The 21,499-nt window shown below is 43.6% G+C and overlaps 1 protein-coding gene across 1 annotated transcript in view; it reads left to right on the top strand.

Moving 5' to 3' along the window:
- The window catches only part of MAP1B (microtubule associated protein 1B), a 474,660-nt gene that overhangs the window by 446,421 nt on the left and 6,740 nt on the right, over positions 1–21,499 (top strand). Inside the window, exon 6 of the mRNA XM_078675281.1 lies at positions 14,844–15,082. Coding sequence (XP_078531407.1) covers positions 14,844–15,082 — 239 coding nt within the window. The remainder of the gene's footprint in view (positions 1–14,843; positions 15,083–21,499) is intronic.

Genomic DNA, 21,499 nt, shown 5'->3' with positions numbered 1-21,499 from the left:
AAGGGCTCTCTCACCATCACTCGAGATTTTATATTGTGGTATACGAGGTAGCTTAGCATTCGACTTGAGGGTAACAACATACGGTGGAATCTGCAAAAGACCAACATCATTTGGACCTGTAGCCCAAAGCGTATCAGGAAGCAAACGCAATTTCAGTGGCAGACAATCCTTAGACAAATACATTGGAGAAATCACTTTCTTACCAGAAGGAGAACAATGCAATGTCACATACAATCTTTTCAGCAAGTCCAAACCCAACAGATTCTCACCACAACCAGTCGTTAGAATAAGTGGAGCTTCCAATTCACAAGGGCCAATGGAAAGGGGCAAAGGACTAGAAACCGGATTACGAACTGGGTCGCCTGAAAATCCTACGGAAACATTGGTCAAGCCAGACAAAGGTGCACCAGGAAGTTTAGAGTGCATAATAGAACTCTTTGTCGCACCAGTATCCAAAAGAAAAGGTTCTACCACACCTGATGTAATCACTTCAACATAAGGTCCACTCTGATCTACTGGAACTGACACTACTCCCTTACTTTGTCCTTGGCTGTCCTAGCTATCATTATAACCAGAACTCTCACCTTCGACATAGTAATCCTCAACATAATACTGGGCAGACTGACCACTCGGGACATTCTGTCTGTCAAAATAATTCGCAGAATTCTGTAGGGAAGAGGAATGCTCATTCTGGGGAATCACACCACGTCCCCTACCCCTAGGAGCTTGCTGAAAACCACCACGACCTCTTTGACCAGACACACCATTCGCACGCTGTAACAAAGCCGGGCAACTATTCTTGTAATGACCTTCCTCTCTACAATAAGCACACTGATTAGGGCCAGGAAAGAATCGCTGAACATAAGGCTCAGGCTTCTGTAACAATCTCTGAAATTGCGGAGGTTGCTGAAACTGAGGCTGATTCTGACGAGGCGGATAAGCTTGCTGCAAAAGAACTTTCGTCTTTAAATCTTTCGTTTTCTTCTCCGCTTTATCCTTCTCATCTTTATCCCTGTTCTCGTAATATTGGGCAGTAGCCAATATCTGGGCCGACGAAGAAACAGCCCATGAACTCTCAGAGTCCTTCAGCTTATTAGAAAGTTTGGGAAGCAAATTAAAGACAAATTTGTCCACGAACAACCTCTGACCACCTTCCGTACTCATGTCCTGACCACTGTGATCGATAAACGTCTCTTCGAACCTAGTGAAGAAATCAGACACACTCTCGTCTTTCTTCTGCTTGCATGCTGCTAACTTATCCCTATTCACTCGTAAAGCAGGCATCATTGTTTTCATCAAATTAATAATTCTACCTGGCAATTCTGAAACTAAAGGTTCAGGCTTAGAACCTCCCTCCTATCTACCATCTGCAGCAACAATATTCGCCCAAGTATCACCTAATTCTCCAGCATGATTCTCAGGACGAATCTTCGCCCACAAAGGTTGCGGAACTACATTACCCATCAACATATCAATGTCAGCTAAATTCATAACACACGCTTCAACTGTCTGGGACAACTCCTTGTAATAACCAGCAGGATTCTTACGAGGGTCAGGTAAGGTCTGCTTAAGAGCCAAGACCTCTGCTCTCTTCCAAGGGACATGTACCCATACTCGCTGAAAATGAGCCTGTACGGCAACAATATTAAGACCAGCATCGGCCTGAACTGCTTCCTTCCATACAGGAGGAACTTCTCTCATCGGATACTGTTTAACTTTCCTCCTAACGAAGGAATCAGGTTCGTACAATGTCTGAGGCGGAAGTCTAGACCTGAAAACAAGTATCGTCTCTACTGCATCTATAACATCAGATTCCACTACTGTCCCTCTAGCAAATTCGGACTGAACATCAAGTAATTCCTGCGGAATCAAACCCAAGTCATTATTTTCCCATTCCTGACGCAGAAACATACACATTACATCAAAAACATACCTTTGCCCAGGCGGTTCCCATTGAAAGAAAACATCCATAATCGATTGCAAATTATACCTAGAGGCATTTGAAATCCATCTACGAGCCAATAAATCCAACACAGCCCGTTCTTCGGGACTGGGAAGCTGACTACGACTCTGCTTACGTTCCGAAACAGGAGTCATATTCAATGATCCAAGCAATGGAGTCAACAAATTAGAAACAGTTTCTGTCATTCGTTTTCGAACAGAAGGAGAAGAAGCAGACATAAGAACAGGAGAATAAGTATTTTGAGGCAAAGAAGGTGTAGGTATAAAAACAGTCAGAGTCGAAGATGCAGAAGTAGAAAGCAAAGAAGTTTGAGGCAAAGCTGGTAGCAAAGATGGCGACCCTAGAGCGGGTTGCGCAGGAGGAGGCAAAACCATCTGTGGAGTACCGGGTGGCTGACCAACAGCAGGAGGTTGAACAACAAAGGGTGGAACAACCAGTGGTAATGGAGGGGCAGTAGCACCCTGCACATAAGGAGGTGGCAATCTCAACAAATGAGAGATCAAAGGATCTTTTTCAAGATCTTCAATCGCTTTCGGAGGCGAAGACGGCAAGGCCGGATAACATTTATCTATGGCCATGCAACGCTGCCTATCTAAAACTTCACTCGCTTGCTCCTCTCCATCATCCCTATACTGCCTAGCAGCTTGTAGTACTGACATATTCTTATCTTTCCTATCTCTTTTAGCTTGTTTAATTTCTCTCTGTTTGGCTTCCTTTCGCCAAAGGCGGAAAGAGTCAAACATTGCCGGCCGGGCTTTCTTCTTGAACAGCGCAACTTCCAGATTATCTAAAATATTTGCTTCAAAACTACCATATTGGGGCCATCGTAGAACACCATCTCGTTTAGTATAGCGGATCCATACTTCATTATAAGTAATAGGACCCACTCCGTGTTTTTAATAGAGCTCATAAGTCGGAGTTCCAACCGGAGGTATCGGACACGAGTCCTCCAATCGGGAATCTCTGTTGCAACCACAACTAAACCATTTCCTAATTTTGCTAAGACCAGGCATCTTAAAGCTCACTAATCTAGCTTCAAACTTCAAGGGGTTATCGACTATCGATACACTCGCAAATATACGAGCCCCTCGGCTTCGATTACTGCAGCAGTCGAATCAAACCAAACCAAGAACCAAACAAATTCGTGGGAGCAACCCACTTATACTTAACCAAAATATCTGTTACGCCACCAGAAGACCATTTATCGTCTTGCTCTACAAAGCATCTATCGAGGGTCCGAGACAGGGCGACAGTCAGGGCAGCAGTCCTTCGTAGCCGTCGGAAAGCGGGAAGCCTCGCAGAAAACACCTTCGGTCCACGTCGACATGCAGGGGTTGATGAAGTGGCGGCCTTCCTCCAGAATTTCCTCACGTGGCTCCTCACAATCCTCGGGCTTGGACCGGTACCGCTGAAATGGCCCCACGTTGGGCGGCAACTGAAGAACCGTGTCTTTCAGAACCGGCGGCGTCAGGGACACGCCCGAAGTCTTCTGGTTCCCCTGTCCTGGCCAACAGAGACACGGAATACTTCTAGGTGGCGTCCGAGATAAAATTTATTAGCTGCAGCTAGTAACAGTGAACCAAGCAATACAACACGGTGTACAACTCAGGAGACTGCTCAACTTTCATAGAGCAAGACACTACTTTTTATGCTGTTTTCAATTCATTACGAATGCACCCCCATTGCGGCAAATTCTGACCAATAGAAACACATTTCTATACATTATCACATTCCAAAAAGCTCACTTTACATTGTACCAACCCCACAAGTTAATTATTAGGACTGTCCCAAATTCGATTACCAAAAGCCGGACAAACCCATAATTGAAAGCACTACCCATGTAATGAAAAGACATAAAGAAAAGAGCAATTCAGATGTAGTGTAGGATAAGATATGTGCAAGAAAGTAAAGGCTAACGATATCCTGAACAATGATTGCAATTACAGACAAGCTCGGCTAAAGAAACCAGTTTCGTGGAAGGGTCAGTTTCAGGTGAAGGGGTCAGCATCTTACAGTTCACTCACAAATCGAAAATGCCCACGTTAAACTTTACATTGACAACGAGGCCCATGCAACTTCGTTCGTTCGTTTATCCCTATGGCCTACGTGAGGGCAACACAAAATGGAGTTGCAAACAACGTAAAACAAAATGGAGTCCAGTTCCAAAAACCACGGAACCTCAAGATAATACCCCTGGGGGCAATCTACCAATAATGGCCAATGCATTTAGGGTAACAACTGATACTAATTGTAACTTGGAGGTGGTACCAATTTTCAACCTATCTACATACATATTAAGTAAAAACGAAATAGATGTCTTGAGCTATGGTTTGTCATTTGTACCGACAAGTAGAAACGACCGGTTTAATATACAGGTGGAAATGTACAAGTTATTCAGAATAATACGATTGAAATATTTTTTTAACAAAAGTCCCCTACCAATACAGAAACCAGTCACAGGATTCCGTTGCCCTTCTACATTCTACCCGGCAACCAACCTGATGCCTAAATAATTAATTACCTTTGAAAACGTGGTTCTAACCGAGATTGAACAAATGTTCGACAAGAGGAAGTATGTTAAATACAACTTCTCGAAGGACGAACATGGGACTCTAAAACACCTTGCCAGTCGGGATGAAATAGTGATTAAACCAGCCGACAAGGGTGGTAGTATCATCGTGCAGGACAAAGTTGACTATGATCAAGAAGCACTAAGACAACTACAAAATAACTTGCATTACAAAAAACTATTAAGAGACCCAACAGACAACATCAGAACAAGTATTGTAGGTCTCACTAGACAAGGACTAGATGGTGGGTGGTTAAGTCAAAAAGAATTTGACTATCTTAATAAAAAAGATTATTCTATTCCGGCGTTTTACACACTGCTGAAAGTGCATAAAGACAATAAAAAAAACCCTGGAAGACCTATTGCGGCTGGTTGCCAATCAATTTTACAACCACTTGCTGAGCATGTGGATCACTTTATCAAACCAGAAGTGTTATTGACAAAATCATACACCAGGGATAGTACAAGCGTGATCAATTGCCTAGAAGGAAAATCATATAACAACCATATAAATGTCCTGGTCACCATGGACATAGAAAGATATGATTATTATATATCTTATGAAAAACGTCAATGAAAATAAATATACTATACATATTTTTTATAAAATAGTCTCTTGAGTACTGTGAAATTAATGCTCATTTTTTGTGACGCATTTTAAAAATTTTAAATAAGGTTGAACGATTCCTTCAGGAAAAAATGTTCTATGATGTTATAGGTTAGAGATGGGGCGTAGGTTGTTAAGGTCGTTAGGGTCAGCGGAGGTGTTTTTGAGGATGGGGGAGATTTGGCCTAGCTGAAGGGAGGCGGGAACACAGACCGTGGAAAGAGAAGAATTGATTATGTTGGTCCAAACCGGAGCAATGACATGTTTGAGTTCTTGGACCAGGTGTGCGGGAAGAGGATCTTTAGTGTGAGAGGAGGGTTTGAGTATAGAGATGATATTGGTGACAGCGGTTTCGGAGATAGAGGAGAATTCGCTCCAGGAGGCATAATTTTTAGCATGGTGGTTCGTGACAGTGGAGACAAGTTGAGGGCGAACAGTGAGGGATTTAGATGGAATTTGAGGTGGGGTGGAAGAGGATGAACTAGTGTTAGGGATGTTATGGGGGGAGTTGATTGAGGGGAGGTTGGGGTGGGAGAGGGGTGGAGGCGAAGGCGAGTTCAATCGAGTTGACTTTATTAGAAAAGAAGCTGGCGATTTATTCACATCGTTCAACAGACGCTAGCATTTTGGGGGGGCCGGAGCATGTTTGCTTTTTAACAATGTTAAATAGTTCTCTGGGGCGGTTTCTGGCCTGATCTAGTTTGGACCGGAGATAGGAGGCTTTTTCATTAAAAAATGTGTTTTTTGTATAGGGCTCTGGCCTTTCTGAGGAGGGCCAGATTGCCAGCAGAGGGATGGTTCCTCCAGGTCCATTCTGATTGTCTGAGGGCCCGTCTTTCATTATTGAGGTCAGAATTGAACCAGGATTTGGCGGAAAGTTTTTGGTTGTTTGATTTTGATTTCGGCAATTTGGTCAAGAGCTTCAGTAATAGAATTATTGTAATGGTCGGTTAGGTCTTTAGTACTGTGGGAGAGAGGGGCGAAGAGTAAGTGAGTTTTAATTGTGGATTCCAATTCGCCCGGCAGAATAAGGTGAAGTTTACGAGTAGGTTTCAGAGGTAGACTGCCGATGGCGCGTAATGGAGCAATTCAGGGTGAAGAGGATGAGGTGTTGGTCGGACCAGTCAACAGGAAGAATGTTAGCGAGGAAGGCCAGATCCTTGCAAGTCAGAATCGCATCAAGGGTGGCACCTTTGGCATGAGTTGTGGATTTGCAGAGTTGAGTCAGGTCAGTGATGACCATGATGCCGTTAAATAGGGAGACTGCGGGGTCCTCATTTTTATTCCTGTGGATGTTGTAGTCCCCAAGAAAGAGATTTTTAGAGTGGGAAAGTGATGCTTGGGTAATAAGATCAGACATCTCTCCAGTACAGGCGATAGAATTGCCAGGAGGGTGGTAGATAGTGTGAAGCCTAATCGAGGGGGAGCCAAGAATGTTGATGTCAGCGCCTAGGTACTCAAATGTGGAAGGGTCTTGCACCTGGACTGTTGAAAGATTAAGATCTTCTTTAAAGATTAGGGCAAGGCCACCTCCTATTTGCTCACTTCTATCTTTCTTGATGATGGAATAACCAGGGGGGATTAGCAGGTCGAGGATAGGGGTGGAGTGAGGGCTGAGGCAGGTTTCAGTAAGGAATGCTATGTCAATGTTATCGCGGAAAATGGTTTCCGCAATCTCAGTCGCGTGGCAGGAGGCGGATTGGCAGTTAATCAGCATGCACGAGGGGTGGGGGGTTGGGCAGTTTGGAGGGGGGACGGGGGTGATACGTCTGAGTTGTCGGGGGGGTCTAGGTGACGCCGGAAGTAGAGGGAGTCTGCTTGTACCAACGAGAACTGGAATAGTGGACTGATGGTTAAGGGGAGTGGAGGGAAAGGATGGTGATGGAGAGACAAGAGCGCTAGTATGAGAGTTAACTTCTAGGGCTGTCGTGCAGGTGTCAGGCTGTGGAGGGGGGCGTGATGGTATAGAAGGGGGGATGATTTTGGTAGTTTTAGTGGGTTCGGATAGGGTAGAGCCGTTTAGGGGGAGGGGTGGGCAGGGGGAATGTTAGTGTTGGTAGCAGCGCCAGGTGGAGTGTGGGTGTTGGCAAAAATGTCATGTCGGCAGTTTGTAGGGGGGTTGAGGGGAGGGGTGTTGGAGTGTATAGAACAGGGGATGGTGTAATGTGAAGGGATCGATGTGGGGGCATGAACCAAGGAGTGGGCTTTGGTGAGGAGTGAGACTTCAGTTCTAAGGGAGGTGAGTTCAATGGCAAGGGATGATAGGAGAAGTTCAACTTTAAGGAGTGATTGGGTAAGAAATGAGGAATGAAGTGGCTCAATAGTGTTAATGAAGTTAGAGGGGTTAGAGTGGTCTAAGGGTCGGAGATAGAAGGGGGGCCGGGGTAATAGCCTGGGGGAGGGAGGACACCAGAGTTGTGGTGAGGGGGAGGATCGTCATTGGGGAGAGCGGGGGCACAGGAGATAGACGGGGGTGGGGTGTTCAAATTGGGTGGAAGGATTGGAGATAGGAACAGGGAGATAGAGGGGTGTGGCGTCTGGTGTCATTTGGGTTGCATGAGAGAATGAGGGAGTGTGGGAGGGAGGAATCGGAGGGAGGGACATGGGAAGTAATAAGGGGCTAAGGGGAGACGTTAAGCGGGGAGGGTGAGGGAGAAGTGCATCAGAGGGTGGGCTGAGGTGGAATTCAGAGGGAGATGTGGGTGTAAAAGAAACTACGTTATTAGTATGAGGGGAGAGTCCGGGTAGGAGAGGAGGTTGGGCTCAAGAGTGGGCAAGTTTGTGAGGGGGGAAAGGAGGGCTTGGGGGGGTTGGGCGTTGGGGGTAGTGGGGGAGTTGGGGGCACTAGTGGACAGAAGAGGTAGGGAATCGATAACACAGATGGGGGGGCGTGAGCTGTAAGACCGGAAGTAAAGAGGGGGGGTGGAGGAAACAGTGGATAGTGATGGACCCCGGGGTTGGGGTGAGTTAGAGAGAAGAGACAGGGGGGCAGGGAAGAGGAGAGAGGTGAAGGGTCGCATGGTGGAAGGGGTGATAGGGGAGCGTTTGTGGGTTGTAAAAGGAGTTGTGAAAGAGCATGAAAGTGGAGTTCAAAGATGTATAGGTGGATTTCGGAGGCTTGGATGAGAATGTTACCAGACTTGAAGATGGAAATATCTATTTCACCCGTAAAGGCTGCAGATGGGTTGGTGGAGAGTTTCAGACCGTAAGGGATCTTGCGGGAGGTGGTGATAGGAAGGTGTTGAAGAAAGAGGCTTTTCCATTTAGAAGGGCACTTGGACAAGAAGATGTAGTTGGTGGTGACGGAGGAGTTGATGGAGTTGATAGTGCTATCTATTAGACAGTGGTTATCTTAGATAGCTATTTCATCATGTTTCTAGTCTCCGTGTAGTCATAACAGTGATCTAGTAGCTATTCTCCAGGACCAATATCTACCTAATCTACATAGTGATTGGATTTTAATGTATGGGTTCATTGATTATCTCCCAATCACACATACCTTGGTTTCAGTATTGATTTGTGATTTATTGAGCAATGACCCAAATTGGGTAAAAATTCATGCCTCCTCGAGTTGTGCACAATAGCACGTCGTTTGTGTGAATTTGATCAGGACCGGTTCTCTGGACGACCTACCTTTTGTGGGCTAATTAGATTATTTGGAGCACGTATGCTGGACCTCGCTGCGCTCTAAATCCCTCCCTTTGTTAGATATAAAAACAAATGCTCCATGGGCAGCGAACCCAGGGGGGGGGATTTAACTATTATCAAGTTTTGGGCCAGCAGCCCACGTGGCACGTGGGGGCCCAAGTTTTTTTGTTGGTTTTTTTGGGACAAATATGGGAATTTCACTGGCAATTTTATAAAACGCACTGACTTTTTACAAAACTGCAGATTTAATGGGTTTTTTTGCAAATCGCAAAATCCTGGAGGGTCTGTCTGCTCAATGGACAAACCAAGACAACTTACTAGGAATCTGATGAATAGTCACTCAATTATAAATCTGAGTTATCCATTGTCACCAACAATTTGGAAGAAGGTAGTTCTGTAGCACATTGTCATTCGTAACCAATGAAATCTTGGATAGATGCAACCTTTCATTGTGTAGGGCATAGTTTATGATTTATAGCAACCATATGGCATGAACAGCTGGATTGGTTGTATCCACACAGGAACTTGGTAGCATATATATTTAAGAAGCGATTTGAGCTAACACCATCAAAAAACAATAATAAGCTACAATGACCACATTCACAATTGCACATCACAAGGATGTCCAAGAACTAACATACATCGGGCTATTCACTAAGACATTTTGGAATAGGTAAAGTAATACTCCTATCATTTTTTTACATACTTGTACATGCCATTGGGAAGCAACACCAAACCTTCTAATATGGGAATAATATGGCAATATTCTGGGAATATTTATGTACAGTTAGTACAAACAGAGAAGACTGTGGCCTCGCTGCAGTTTTAGGGATTCTAACATGTCCGGGCCGATTTGCAAAGACTACGTAAGAGAGTATTCATGTAGCATTATTTCCCATATTCATAAATGCTTTTGTGACTCCCACCCAAAGTGTCCAGAAAAAGTGGAGTTGCAGATTTTGTTCCAAGTTCACCTTTGTTCAGACACACTCCTGAAGCCACAGATGGGCTAATGAGAGGTTTAACAGCTAGTGGTACCAGAATAGGCAGCTGACCGATTCCCACCCCCAGTACAGAGCCCTACCTTGGCTTTAAAAGGTATTTCAGAGAATTCTGCACCACCTACCTTCAATTTACTGCAGTGAAGCTTAACTCCTCCAGTAACAACTTTCTGAATCAATTAATATTCTATATTCCGTGTCAGTTTAATTGCCTTACGAATTTTATAATCGTTCTGTATTTTTCTTAAGTGCACCTTTGAGTTTTTATTTATTGAACCTGTAACTGGTTATTACTTAAGGACCCCCACATTAAGAGTTTCATCTATCATATCACAATTGCCATCTCCTACTAGTCTGGTTCTCCTTGTTAGGCCTGCATGAGCAGGATTGTTTTTTTACTTAAAAGTACTGTCCAAGGCAACTTGTTATAAGATGAAGATTTACTGCCTCATGCTTAAAAAACAGTTCCTACTTATGACTTAAACCCTTTGGAGATCCTTTGTACCCCACAGTGAAAGTAGGCATTCCACCTCACATGGACTGTGTTACCACCTTATGAGAGCTCAGGTGTTCTCCAGCCTGCTTCCCAGCTATGTATATAGCCAGTTTCAGGTGGGTAAGTTAATAAAATGATGCTCCAACACGTGCCCCTGCTCTGTTGTCTACTACAGGCCTTGTCAAAAAGTATTCCTGTTAAGACTGACCGATGATGTGAAATCCTGGTCCTCCACTCCCGTTTCCTTTACTTTTCAAATCAGATCTGCGATATCTGCACCTCCTCCCCAGCTAAGGTGTGTCTCCACTCCATATAAAGTGCCTTGAAAGAAGTCAAGATAGAAATGGGTCCACATGCTCTCAAAACTTTAGCACACAGTAATGAGTATGCTACAGAGTTACTTAATTTTAAATGTCAGCAGACACTTGCAGGGGCATAGCTTCAGGGGGTTATTTGAGGTGTGGCACCACCAAATAAAGGCATTCTTGCTTTGTTAGTTGGGTCTGGATGTCCTGGGTTGGGTTTGCTATCTCTGTGTGGGTTTCTCTTCGTGAGCCAAGAATGAAAGACAAAACAGTGACCTTTGATGTGAACAGGAGAGAGAGAAAAAGAGAGCCAGTGAAACAGATATCCATATGGTGGCTGAATTTCATAATGTGAAGCAAGATAAATTGGAATCAATACTGGCTTCCCTATTTGTCCAAATTGTGTGATCCTCAGCAAATATTTTACTTCAGAGCCTTTTTTTCTTTATTATAACATATAAGCACAATTTTAAATACTTGAATTCAGGATGTGCACTACACAAGCACCTCTTATATGTGTTGTAGTATGCTCTGGTGCTATAAACCAAAGCACGCAGCAGCTGACCAAGGTTTCGCACATCAACTTTGTCTGTTTCAAAGATATTTAGTGGTGCTGCTACTCTCACCATCCGCTGCCAAGGATGTATATCAAAGCAATAGAATAAAAGAGTAGAGAGGCGCACTCAATGAAGTCAGTAATACAAAGAGTCCATTAAATATGTAGATCTTCTGTTCTTTTCTTAAATATATTCTTTATTTTCTTTCACATACAACGGCACAGCCAACGCGTTTCATTCCCATTCGTGCCTAGGGAATTTCATCAGGGCATATACTAAATAGTCAGGTCGATACGGTAGTCCTAGATGAGGTTGCTCCTAGGAAGCTGGTGTAGGAGAATGATCACAGTAGACCACGACGTATTCCTGAAAAGGCTTGACACTCAATTCCAAATGGAATGGTGGTTCGAGTTCCCCGAGTTAGCTGAGATGTACAACTTTGGAGAGTCAAGGTGTATATTGATCCTGGACCCCTTAAGGGAACTGCAAGGCGGAGGAGGGTCCGCGCGCTCGGGAAGATAACCGGCGTGTATAGTGGTTGTATTCGCGTTATTACGAAACGGTACCTCTGATATGGTCTCCGTTCTCCGCCGCTCCTCCTCATGGATTAATATTAATCCGTTCTCCGCCGCTCCTCCTCATGGATTAATATTAATCCATGAGGAGGAGCGGCGGAGAACGGAGACCATATCAGAGGTACCGTTTCGTAATAACGCGAATACAACCACTATACACGCCGGTTATCTTCCCGAGCGCGCGGACCCCCCTCCGCCTTGCAGTTCCCTTAAGGGGTCCAGGATCAATATACACCTTGACTCTCCAAAGTTGTACATCTCAGCTAACTCTGGAAACTCGAACCACCATTCCATTTGGAATTGAGTGTCAAGCCTTTTCAGGAATACGTCGTGGTCTACTGTGATCATTCTCCTACACCAGCTTCCTAGGAGCAACCTCATCTAGGACTACCGTATCGACCTGACTATTTAGTATATGCCCTGATGAAATTCCCTAGGCACGAATGGGAATGAAACGCGTTGGCTGTGCCGTTGTATGTGAAAGAAAATAAAGAATATATTTAAGAAAAGAACAGAAGATCTACATATTTAATGGACTCTTTGTATTACTGACTTCATTGAGTGCGCCTCTCTACTCTTTTATTCTATGCTCTGGTGCTACTTCATCTATAATATAAAAAAAAATATTCCACATTTAGGGTTTACATGACTACATACTTGCCTCTTAATTCACTAATAGCATTGCTGTCACGAATGCTTCTAAAAATGATCACTTAATACATGTCTGCAAAAACAGTGATAAAATCGAATGTACTAAGTCGAAACGCTTCCGCATGTTAAAGAAATAACATTTTTGACGTTTGAAGAAATGATGTAATATTTTTACATTATATTTGTTGCACAATATACATGCCAAACGTTTAAATGGCTTTTCACTTGCATGGACTATTACAGCCAAGGCAGACTAATGGTTCGGCTCATCCTATTAATTGTCTGCACTCCCTTCTCTATTTGTGACTCAGGCTCAGTATATGTGGCCATCAATCACTCGATAAAATAATTTGTAAAAGGTGAGGATGTAAACATGGAACCCTGCCCTCATGCACCAATTTGACAACTCTACAATCAAGGCTTCTGGTTGCAGAGCTGAATAAGAGTGTGTGCAGTGAAAATACTTTAAAATAAGTGATCCCAGGGCTGGGATCTCCAGGCCATTGTGTTGTACGTAACCATAGACATGAGTTCCTATGGAGAACTACGAGGCCCAGGTGGGCCGGGCAGGGACGTAGCTTCAGTGGGGATGTTTGGGGTGTGACACCCCTCAAATGCATTCTTGGTTTGGTAGTTGTATCTGAGGACCATGAGACAGGTCTGCTATGTCTGTGTTGGTTTCCCTCATTGTTCTCATTTCGCTAAGGCTGTTCGAACTATTCCAGTTTTTGGATCGAGATCCTAAATATACATAGTGACCGGTTTACTAAAAAAGTAGTAATCTGCACCCACAGAAGTGCTCCTTGAATGAATGCAAATGTACTACTTTTTGAAATTCACAAACATTGGTAGGAGTAGGCTTGGAACGCTGCTCCAGTCTCCAGTTTCAAGGTATACTACTGGCAGTATTGGGATGAATGCTTGCAAATAGTCTAACAAGTGGCATTTGCTTGGGGTAGCATTCCAACCTACTGTTTTTGCCCACTGTACCACTCTGGATGGATGCCCACCTAATGAAAATCTATACTGACACTTTTCCTCATGGAAACAGTCCATCTCTAACCTTGGTCATCTCACCCCTCCACTCTGTAGCCCACTGCTATTTTAGTTGGGAAATTTGAGATTCACATCCCTCGAATTGCACTGACTAAGCTATGTCTCTGGAAACCTGCCTTTTTGTGTATTTTTGGTCATGTGGCGCTGAATGCCGGCATCTTATTTGCCATGAAGCCCCCATGCTCCAGCATTAAAGAGAATGCTGAACTTGTATAAAAGCTGTAACATTGGAAAATAAGGCATGTATGCCCTCCCTCCTCCTGCCACTGTGTTTTAGTCAAACACTGCAGCTCTTAGAATACCCAAGATAAGGCCATCGTTAATGTGGATTTGGCATAAGATAGCGCAGTGCAGCAAGATACGTTGCCCTACGCCAAGTGAAAGGGCAGAAATTCACCATATTTATGCAACACAAGTGTATTCCTGTCCTTTCCCCCTGCACTGGCATCGTTTCAGCAGCCTAGTACCAGTGCAGGCACCCTTGCACCATTGTGCAAGGGCGCCTGCGTTGTGGGCAGGATTTTTTTGGCGCAGGAAGGGGCAACTTCCTGCACAGAAACAATCCTAAGAGACAATTTCTTCTTTCTATATGTGCTGCAGAATGCATCACACATAGAAAGTGGAAAAAAGAGGAGAAAAAAAGATATTTCTGCTCCTAACGCCACAGGGAGCTGTAAGGATTTGGTTCTTCCCCAGGTTTACATGCTCTTGAAAATCTGGGGGCAGAGTCAAAATCCATGGGTGTTGCGTGTTGAAACCACTGCAAAGCCTCCCGAGTTTGCGCTGCCTTGCCTTATTCCATATCTGAGGCCATTCAAAGCCACACATAGCGTCTTTGCATGGCACTCATAGATATGAATTTGCAATTTGTGCCACCGGAGCGTCACAAAAAGTGACGCTTCAGAGGTGCAAGGGGCTCGTAAATATGCCCTTAAGTGTTTTTTCTTAGATGAAGGATTGGCCCTTCACCACAATGTGATGCTCAATTATAACCCCCCAGTGGAAATTCCAATTAACCAGTCAAACTTGGTTTCTAATGCAAGAATCTGCTGGCATGCCTGTGTTTGGGCATCTACTCAACTGCCATTGCCAAAATCCAGTGGATGCTAGTTGCAATTGGGTGAAGACATTGTCATCTGACTTGGTCTCTTGGTTTCAGTTGGTATTTTTATTCTCTGACATATGTAGTTCGTTGAATTAACTGCTGCTACGTCATAGCAGTGAATTACTGGGTTTACCATCCAATGATTGGCTCTCTACACTTGCCACAAATAACGGACAGACCATTTGTATAGCTCACACTATACCAAGTTGTCTCTAGGCGCTGAGCACATTCACAAGCATCTAACTGTATATTTTATGGTAATGTCTTCATTATGGAAACGAAAATTCATTGTTTTTTGTTTATATTTCAGGAACCGGAAGTAGTAAATCGGCAAAAGTAGCAGCTGTGCCTCCTGGACCTCCTGTGTATCTGGACCTTGTTTATATTCCGAATCACAGTAGTGACAAAACTGTTGATGTTGAGTTTTTCAAGAGGGTGAGGTCGTCCTATTATGTGGTGAGCGGTAATGACGCAGCAGCAAATGAGCCCAACAGAGCCGTTCTGGATGCTCTTTTAGAAGGCAAAGCCCAATGGGGGAGCAATATGCAGGTACGTATTTCCGGTTATGAATAACGCTCTTCAGATGAAAGGAAACAAAAATAACTAAAAACTCTGGTATAAAGAGAAAGTTCACAAAATAATTAAATGGTAAACGAGAAAGATAATACTGAGAAAAATGTATTTCGTACAGCAGAATGAAATAATATCACACCTTTGATCAATACTTCACAAATGACAGAGACTCTTGCATTCGTGCACCCATAACCCGCTCACCCCCGGTGAATGGTTTGTTATTGCGCATTTGGGCTGCTAAGCGCTGCTGCGTTCCATGATTCCAGAAACCCGAGTGGGCAGAAATCTTTCCTAAATCAGTTTACTACCAGAAATCACAGTACAGAATTGATGTAATCTGTATTGACAGTTTGTTAAAAAGCTCCATTCCCAAGACAAGTGTTCTGGAAGCTGGACATCCCTTGTTGAGATCCCCAGGATCTTTTTTTCAATTTCAAAGTACTTTATTGATTTTCAAGAAGAACAATACAAAGAATAATACTGTAACAGGGTTAGCATATCATGTGTGTAAGGTAAAAATATCACGTCTAGAAACATAAAGTGAGGTTATTACGCCTATGAGAATATCAAGAGACGAAAGTGATCAATAGAGAAAGAAGAAAGACAGGCAGAAAGGAAAAGGAGAAGAGAAGGAGGAAAAGAAAAGGAGGGACAAAGGCTAGTCGAGCGATAACATATGCTTCCAAAATTCTATGCAAATGTTGGCACAAGAGCAGTACGGAGGGATCAAAATTGATGGACAGTTCACATCAATCAGTAGTTTGTGTATAGATTATGTAAGAAAGATTACATACTAACGGATCTGTAATGTAAAGAGACAGTAAAATAATTTTTAAATTGTCATCTACTATTGACCATGACACATACTTCCCTAGACTCCATGTCAGAGAGTCACCTTTCTCTCAACCTGGGTCAATGGCTACAACCAAAACTTACATCTGATGTAACTCAAGAATTCAGCACTCTCCCACCATCTAAAGTTTGCAGCGATGAAACAATACCCTACAGTTTAACTCGTTGGATAACTTTTTGTAGTTTACTTCCCTTGAAAGGAAAGATGGGATGCATTGAGGAAAGTGCCACCCAATAATATTAGGGGGATCATTTTCACAACTTTGTAAAAATGTCCTTCCAACCTCTCTCACCAATCCCTGGGGCAGGGAAGCAGAGAGGGCTGTTGCTTGAGATAGAAACTTTTATTGAGGTGAGAGTGCATTGACAGGCTGTGCCTCTTACCTCTCTGTAACTAATTACATTCAGTTAGGACTCACAAGTTAATTCTATATGCTGCTGGAATAAGCAGCTAGGCAACCAGAGTGTTGAGACACAGTGATGTATCAAACAAACATAAGAGCAGTACCATCAGGATTGGATCAAAGAGCAGTCTGAGTGGGATGACTACAAAAGAATAAGAAGAGAGTCCTTCTTTTATTTATAAAACCCCTCACTCACCAACCTGGTTGGTGACATGCTTCATCATCGGGGTCCACCCTGATAGCCGAGTGCAATCAGGGTGTGCTTCGACACCTGGATCACAGTGGAGCTGGTACTTGTGTGAGTGGTGTAAAAAAAGCGTTAAAAATTGTCCTGGTATAACTTATGTGAAATACAAATTTATTATCAAGCTACTGGACAATATTAAAAGAAGGTGTATGGATACAATAAGGTATGTTATGACCAAGTGTATCTCTATGTGATAGGTCTACATGTTTCAACCCGTTGATGGAAAATACCGGGTTTTCTTCAGGACCGTCCAGGGTACTAGGAGTACTCTCCATTCACCTTTATGAATTTATTCCTTTACTCTCCCACTTGTTTATTTATATGAGACACAGTGATGGCCACTGCCTAGCCAGTGGGTTAATGAAGGAAGAAATTAAAACTTTTTGACTTGAAAGCAGAGAAACACAACTTATTAAGGAAGCAATTTGGTTGTTATTCCATAATATAGTGTTCTGACTAGCAGAGGCTTGCTAATTCTTTTTCATTCTAGAAGTAACTGTACTAACAAGGAAACAGTACCTGCTAATACTAGCACTGTTACTGTCTAAGTTTGGCAACCTGGGTGTTGCACTTCGAGGATGCACGCCGCTAGGGATACATAGGAGGCAGGTATATACAGAAACAGGAACTTTATTAAAGAACAAGTAAGGGAACCCCACCAGGAGCTGGGTCACCAGGCACTAAAGTACACTCAACACAGTCTTCGCTGTGGCTTTAGACCTGCCCAATATTGCCTTCCAGTGTTGTGCTGATAAATAGGAACGTTTAGAACTGTCTACCAGTTTTGGTTTGTTGTCATAGTTGTGGATTCTACAGTTTGCAAAAGTATTGACGCCTCCTGAAAGGAAACCGGTAATAATTTCTTTGCTAGAATAGTCTCTGAGCAATTTAGTTCAACACCCACAAAGAGTACACAGAAGATTCTGGCATATTGATACTTAACTAGAGGAAAGACCATACACTACTCTGTCTGCTCGTTGGATCACAGTTGCTTTCTGGAGATGATCCCTTTAATGACATTAGTTTCACACATTCTAAGATGATGATATGAAACAACGAAAACTGGATGCAAGCTGTCAATTTTTGTTGTTGGACAAGAGCATTGCTCAAGTAGGATCACATGTAGCACCACTGATGATGAGGATAATTATTTAAAGAAATAATAATAATAATTCTTAGTATTTATAGTGGCAAATACCACACATGTGCGGGTTCCACCCTCTGTAGACAACAGTTGTGTTTATTACCTGTTGTAAGGTACTCAATTTAGCTATCTTGAAAGGATGAAAGTCTGAATCTGCCTTGCGATAAGATAAGTGCTGATAGAATGTAATGAATAGGTACTTGTGGAAGGTGCCACAGATGATGATGCCCCCAAAGTAGTGTCTGACCTTTCTGTTGCAATCTGAGCTGTAGAAATGGGTCTCCTAGCCCTGTGAGCTAAGCCTCTTACCGGTGGTTCTACTTTCTCTTTCCCCTGCCCTGAGGAAGAGGTGCTTTCCTTTCTTCTAACTGAAATGTCATTGATTCCATGGCTTGCTGTATTCCGAATGTAGCACAACCTGTACAACTCACTTAGGTCAGTGTAGAAAACTTAAAGTTTTGCGTTCACCTGTGCTCCTATACAAGAGGCTAGTAAGAAAAGAGGGGCCCCTTTATGCCAAAGGAGTAGGGCACTGTACAGTGGAAAAAGAGAAAGTTCCTTTGGGCGGAATAATATTTACCATACGTCATATGATCAGCACACTACATACAAGCCAGGCATTGCACTTATCCAACTCACTTACCCATGTTACAGAAGATTGAACCATATGAAGATAGGAAATGAACAATATAAGCAAAATTTTTAAGTTACAAAATAATTTATTAATCATAAAAATTCACCAATAAAATAAAACAAACAATCAACGTACATGATCCCTCACAGTGAATATAAACAGCAATGTTTGTTAGAAGGCTGTTGCATGAAACAAACACAGTAAAAAGAGAGTAAAAATAACAGACAAACACAATATGTCTTTGGAATTTACACATCAGTCATAAAACAATGTCTAAAGCATGGAACTTAGTATATTATAGTTGGTACTCATAGACCATGCCTGTGTAGACAGATTGTGTACTAGACTAGGCGTTGACTCGTTTCGATGGATGAATATGTCCATCTTTTTCAAGACCAGTGGATTAACTTTCTGTAATTGTTAAAAAGTTTTATGAAATCATCTATGGGGACCTAGGTTAGTGTTGCTGAATTTCAAACTGGTATCCTGCACAAAAACATTAAGTAGGCCTCTGCGTAAAATTAAGCAAATCTTACATCAGATTATTTTTTAGTAGTCTCAACTATTTCCAACAGAATCTATTTAACTTCTGTCTTAACTATACTCATTTGATGCTAGCCCTAACCTGTAAAGGTTCTCATTTGTTCGTCTAGATTGGATTGCTCAGATGCATTGTAGTGGTAAAAATCACAAAACAAAAAACAATGGCTATAGAAACATTGGCAAATTATTTCGTTTCCAAACAACATTTAGCATTTACTACTTCTACGAAATATACAAATCAAATGTGCACCAGTTTGAACAAGGGAGAGTTTCCAATAAATGAAACTAGATACTTCGTTGTTTCAAAGACTGTAAATCAATTCCAATGATATGACAAGTTGCTGTCATTGATTTCATAAAACAACTTTGCAGTGTAGAACATTTACTCCTGATGGACAACGGAGAAACAGCGGCCCTCATCCTCCTAGACCTCTCCGCGGCATTCGACACTATCTGCCACCGCACCCTAGTGCAGCGCCTCAGCAACGTCGGAATTCAGGAGAAGGCACTGGAATGGATCGTCTCCTTCCTCGACGGAAGAACACAGAGAGTCCGTCTACCACCGTACAAGTCAGAGGCCACCGAAGTCATCTGCGGCGTCCCTCAAGGATCCTCGCTGAGCCCCACCCTCTTCAACGTCTACATGAGCCCCCTCGCGCCCATCGCACGCCAACACAACCTGAACATCATCTCCTACGCCGATGACACCCAGCTGATCCTCTCCCTGACCAACGACCCCGCCGCTTCCAGAGCCAACCTTCACGAAGGGATGAAAGATGTAGCCGAGTGGATGATGACCAGCCGCCTGAAACTGAACTCAGACAAGACGGAAGTCCTCATCCTGGGCTCCTCGCCCTCCGCCTGGGACGACTCGTGGTGGCCCCCCGCCCTGGGCACCGCACCCACACCGACAGACCACGCACGCAACCTGGGCTTCATCCTGGACTCCTCCCTCTCCATGACCAGACAAGTCAACGCCGTCTCCTCGTCATGCTTCAACATCCTGCGCATGCTACGGAAGATCTTCCGGTGGATCCCCACCGAGACCAGGAAGACGGTCACCCAGGCCCTCGTCACCAGCCGACTGGACTACGGCAACGCCCTCTACGCCGGAACCACTGCCAAGCTCCAGAAGAGACTCCAGCGGATCCAGAACGCCTCAGCCAGACTCATCCTCGACATCCCCCGACGCAGCCACATCTCCGGACATCTGAGAGACCTGCACTGGCTCCCCGTCAACAAGAGAATCACCTTCCGTCTCCTCACCCACGCACACAAAGCCCTACACGATCAAGGCCCGAGCTACCTCAACAACCGCATCAACTTCTACGCTCCCAAACGCCACCTCCGATCAGCCAGTCACGCCCTCGCCGCCGTCCCCCGCATCCGAAGAACGACAACAGGAGGAAGGTCCTTCTCCCACCTGGCCGCCAAGACCTGGAACTCCCTCCCGACCGACCTGCGCCTGACCCAAGACCACCTCTCCTTCAGGAAGAAACTCAAGACCTGGCTGTTCGAGCAGTAGCAGCACCCCCCCCCCCCAAGCGCCTTGAGACCCTCTGGGTAAGTAGTGCGCTCTATAAATGTCCTTGATTGATTGATTGATTTACTTCACTAGCTCCGTATCTGGCATAGTATAAGACATGTATCACCCATCCCATTGTAATATTTTATTGGAGACAGTAGACTTACATTCATTTACATATTATTGATTCTTCTAGCCTGAGGGCACATATTTGCTATGATCATTTGCTTTGAGAAGAAACATATGTCCTCTGCCTCTGATAAGCGATCAATGGGAGTTCAAACATGCAGGTGTGTTTAAGAGTGTTGGAAGTTTGCACTTTCTGAAGGTTTTGCCTTTTTGCTGAAACCTACTTTTGCTGGCTTTGGGACTCTGTGCACTTTCCCTTGCTAACCAGTGGTAACGTGCTTGTAGTCCTCCTTTCCACATGGTAGAATTGTAATACACCGTATTGGGTTATTTAATTAGCCTGTAAATTGAAAGCTTCCAGTGGACTATAGCTCTCAATGTGCCATTCAGTACAGTGGCACTGTATGTCATCAGGCCGAACATTGTAGCTTGTGCATGCACTATTTAAACTGCAAACTCAATCTGTCAAAATAACCTCTTTTGACAGGCCTAAAACTTCCTTTTATATGTTTGTCTCCCTTAGGTGGGCCTTTTTACCCATAAGGCAAGATGCAAAGTATTTTAAATTGGGACATGTGAAAGTTTCATGTTTAACATGTCCTTTCAGCAACTAGCACTTCAAACCTATTTTCACTGTAGCAAGGCTGGCTGCACCATAAGCACACACTGGGATGCAATATTAGTACTGTATCTCGGGGATGGGACTGGGTAGAAAAATCATTAAACAACTATTTTTAATAGTTATTTTAAAAAATCCAATTCAATTCTAAATATTACGGAAAAGAAACTTTTAGAAAGTTACCTTAACCCTGCCTGAAATCCATGGATGCCAGCCAGCAATTACCATCTGAATAAGCATGAATGAGGTGTGAACTTGCTCCCAGACGTCACAATAGGCTGACCTGAATGGGTAGA

This window comes from Lissotriton helveticus, chromosome 2_1, assembly GCF_964261635.1.
Source record: "Lissotriton helveticus chromosome 2_1, aLisHel1.1, whole genome shotgun sequence".
In the NCBI taxonomy this organism is placed as follows: Eukaryota; Metazoa; Chordata; class Amphibia; order Caudata; family Salamandridae; genus Lissotriton; species Lissotriton helveticus.
The sequence above is the reverse complement of the archived record's forward strand: the minus strand, read 5'-3'. Positions and strand labels throughout refer to the sequence as shown.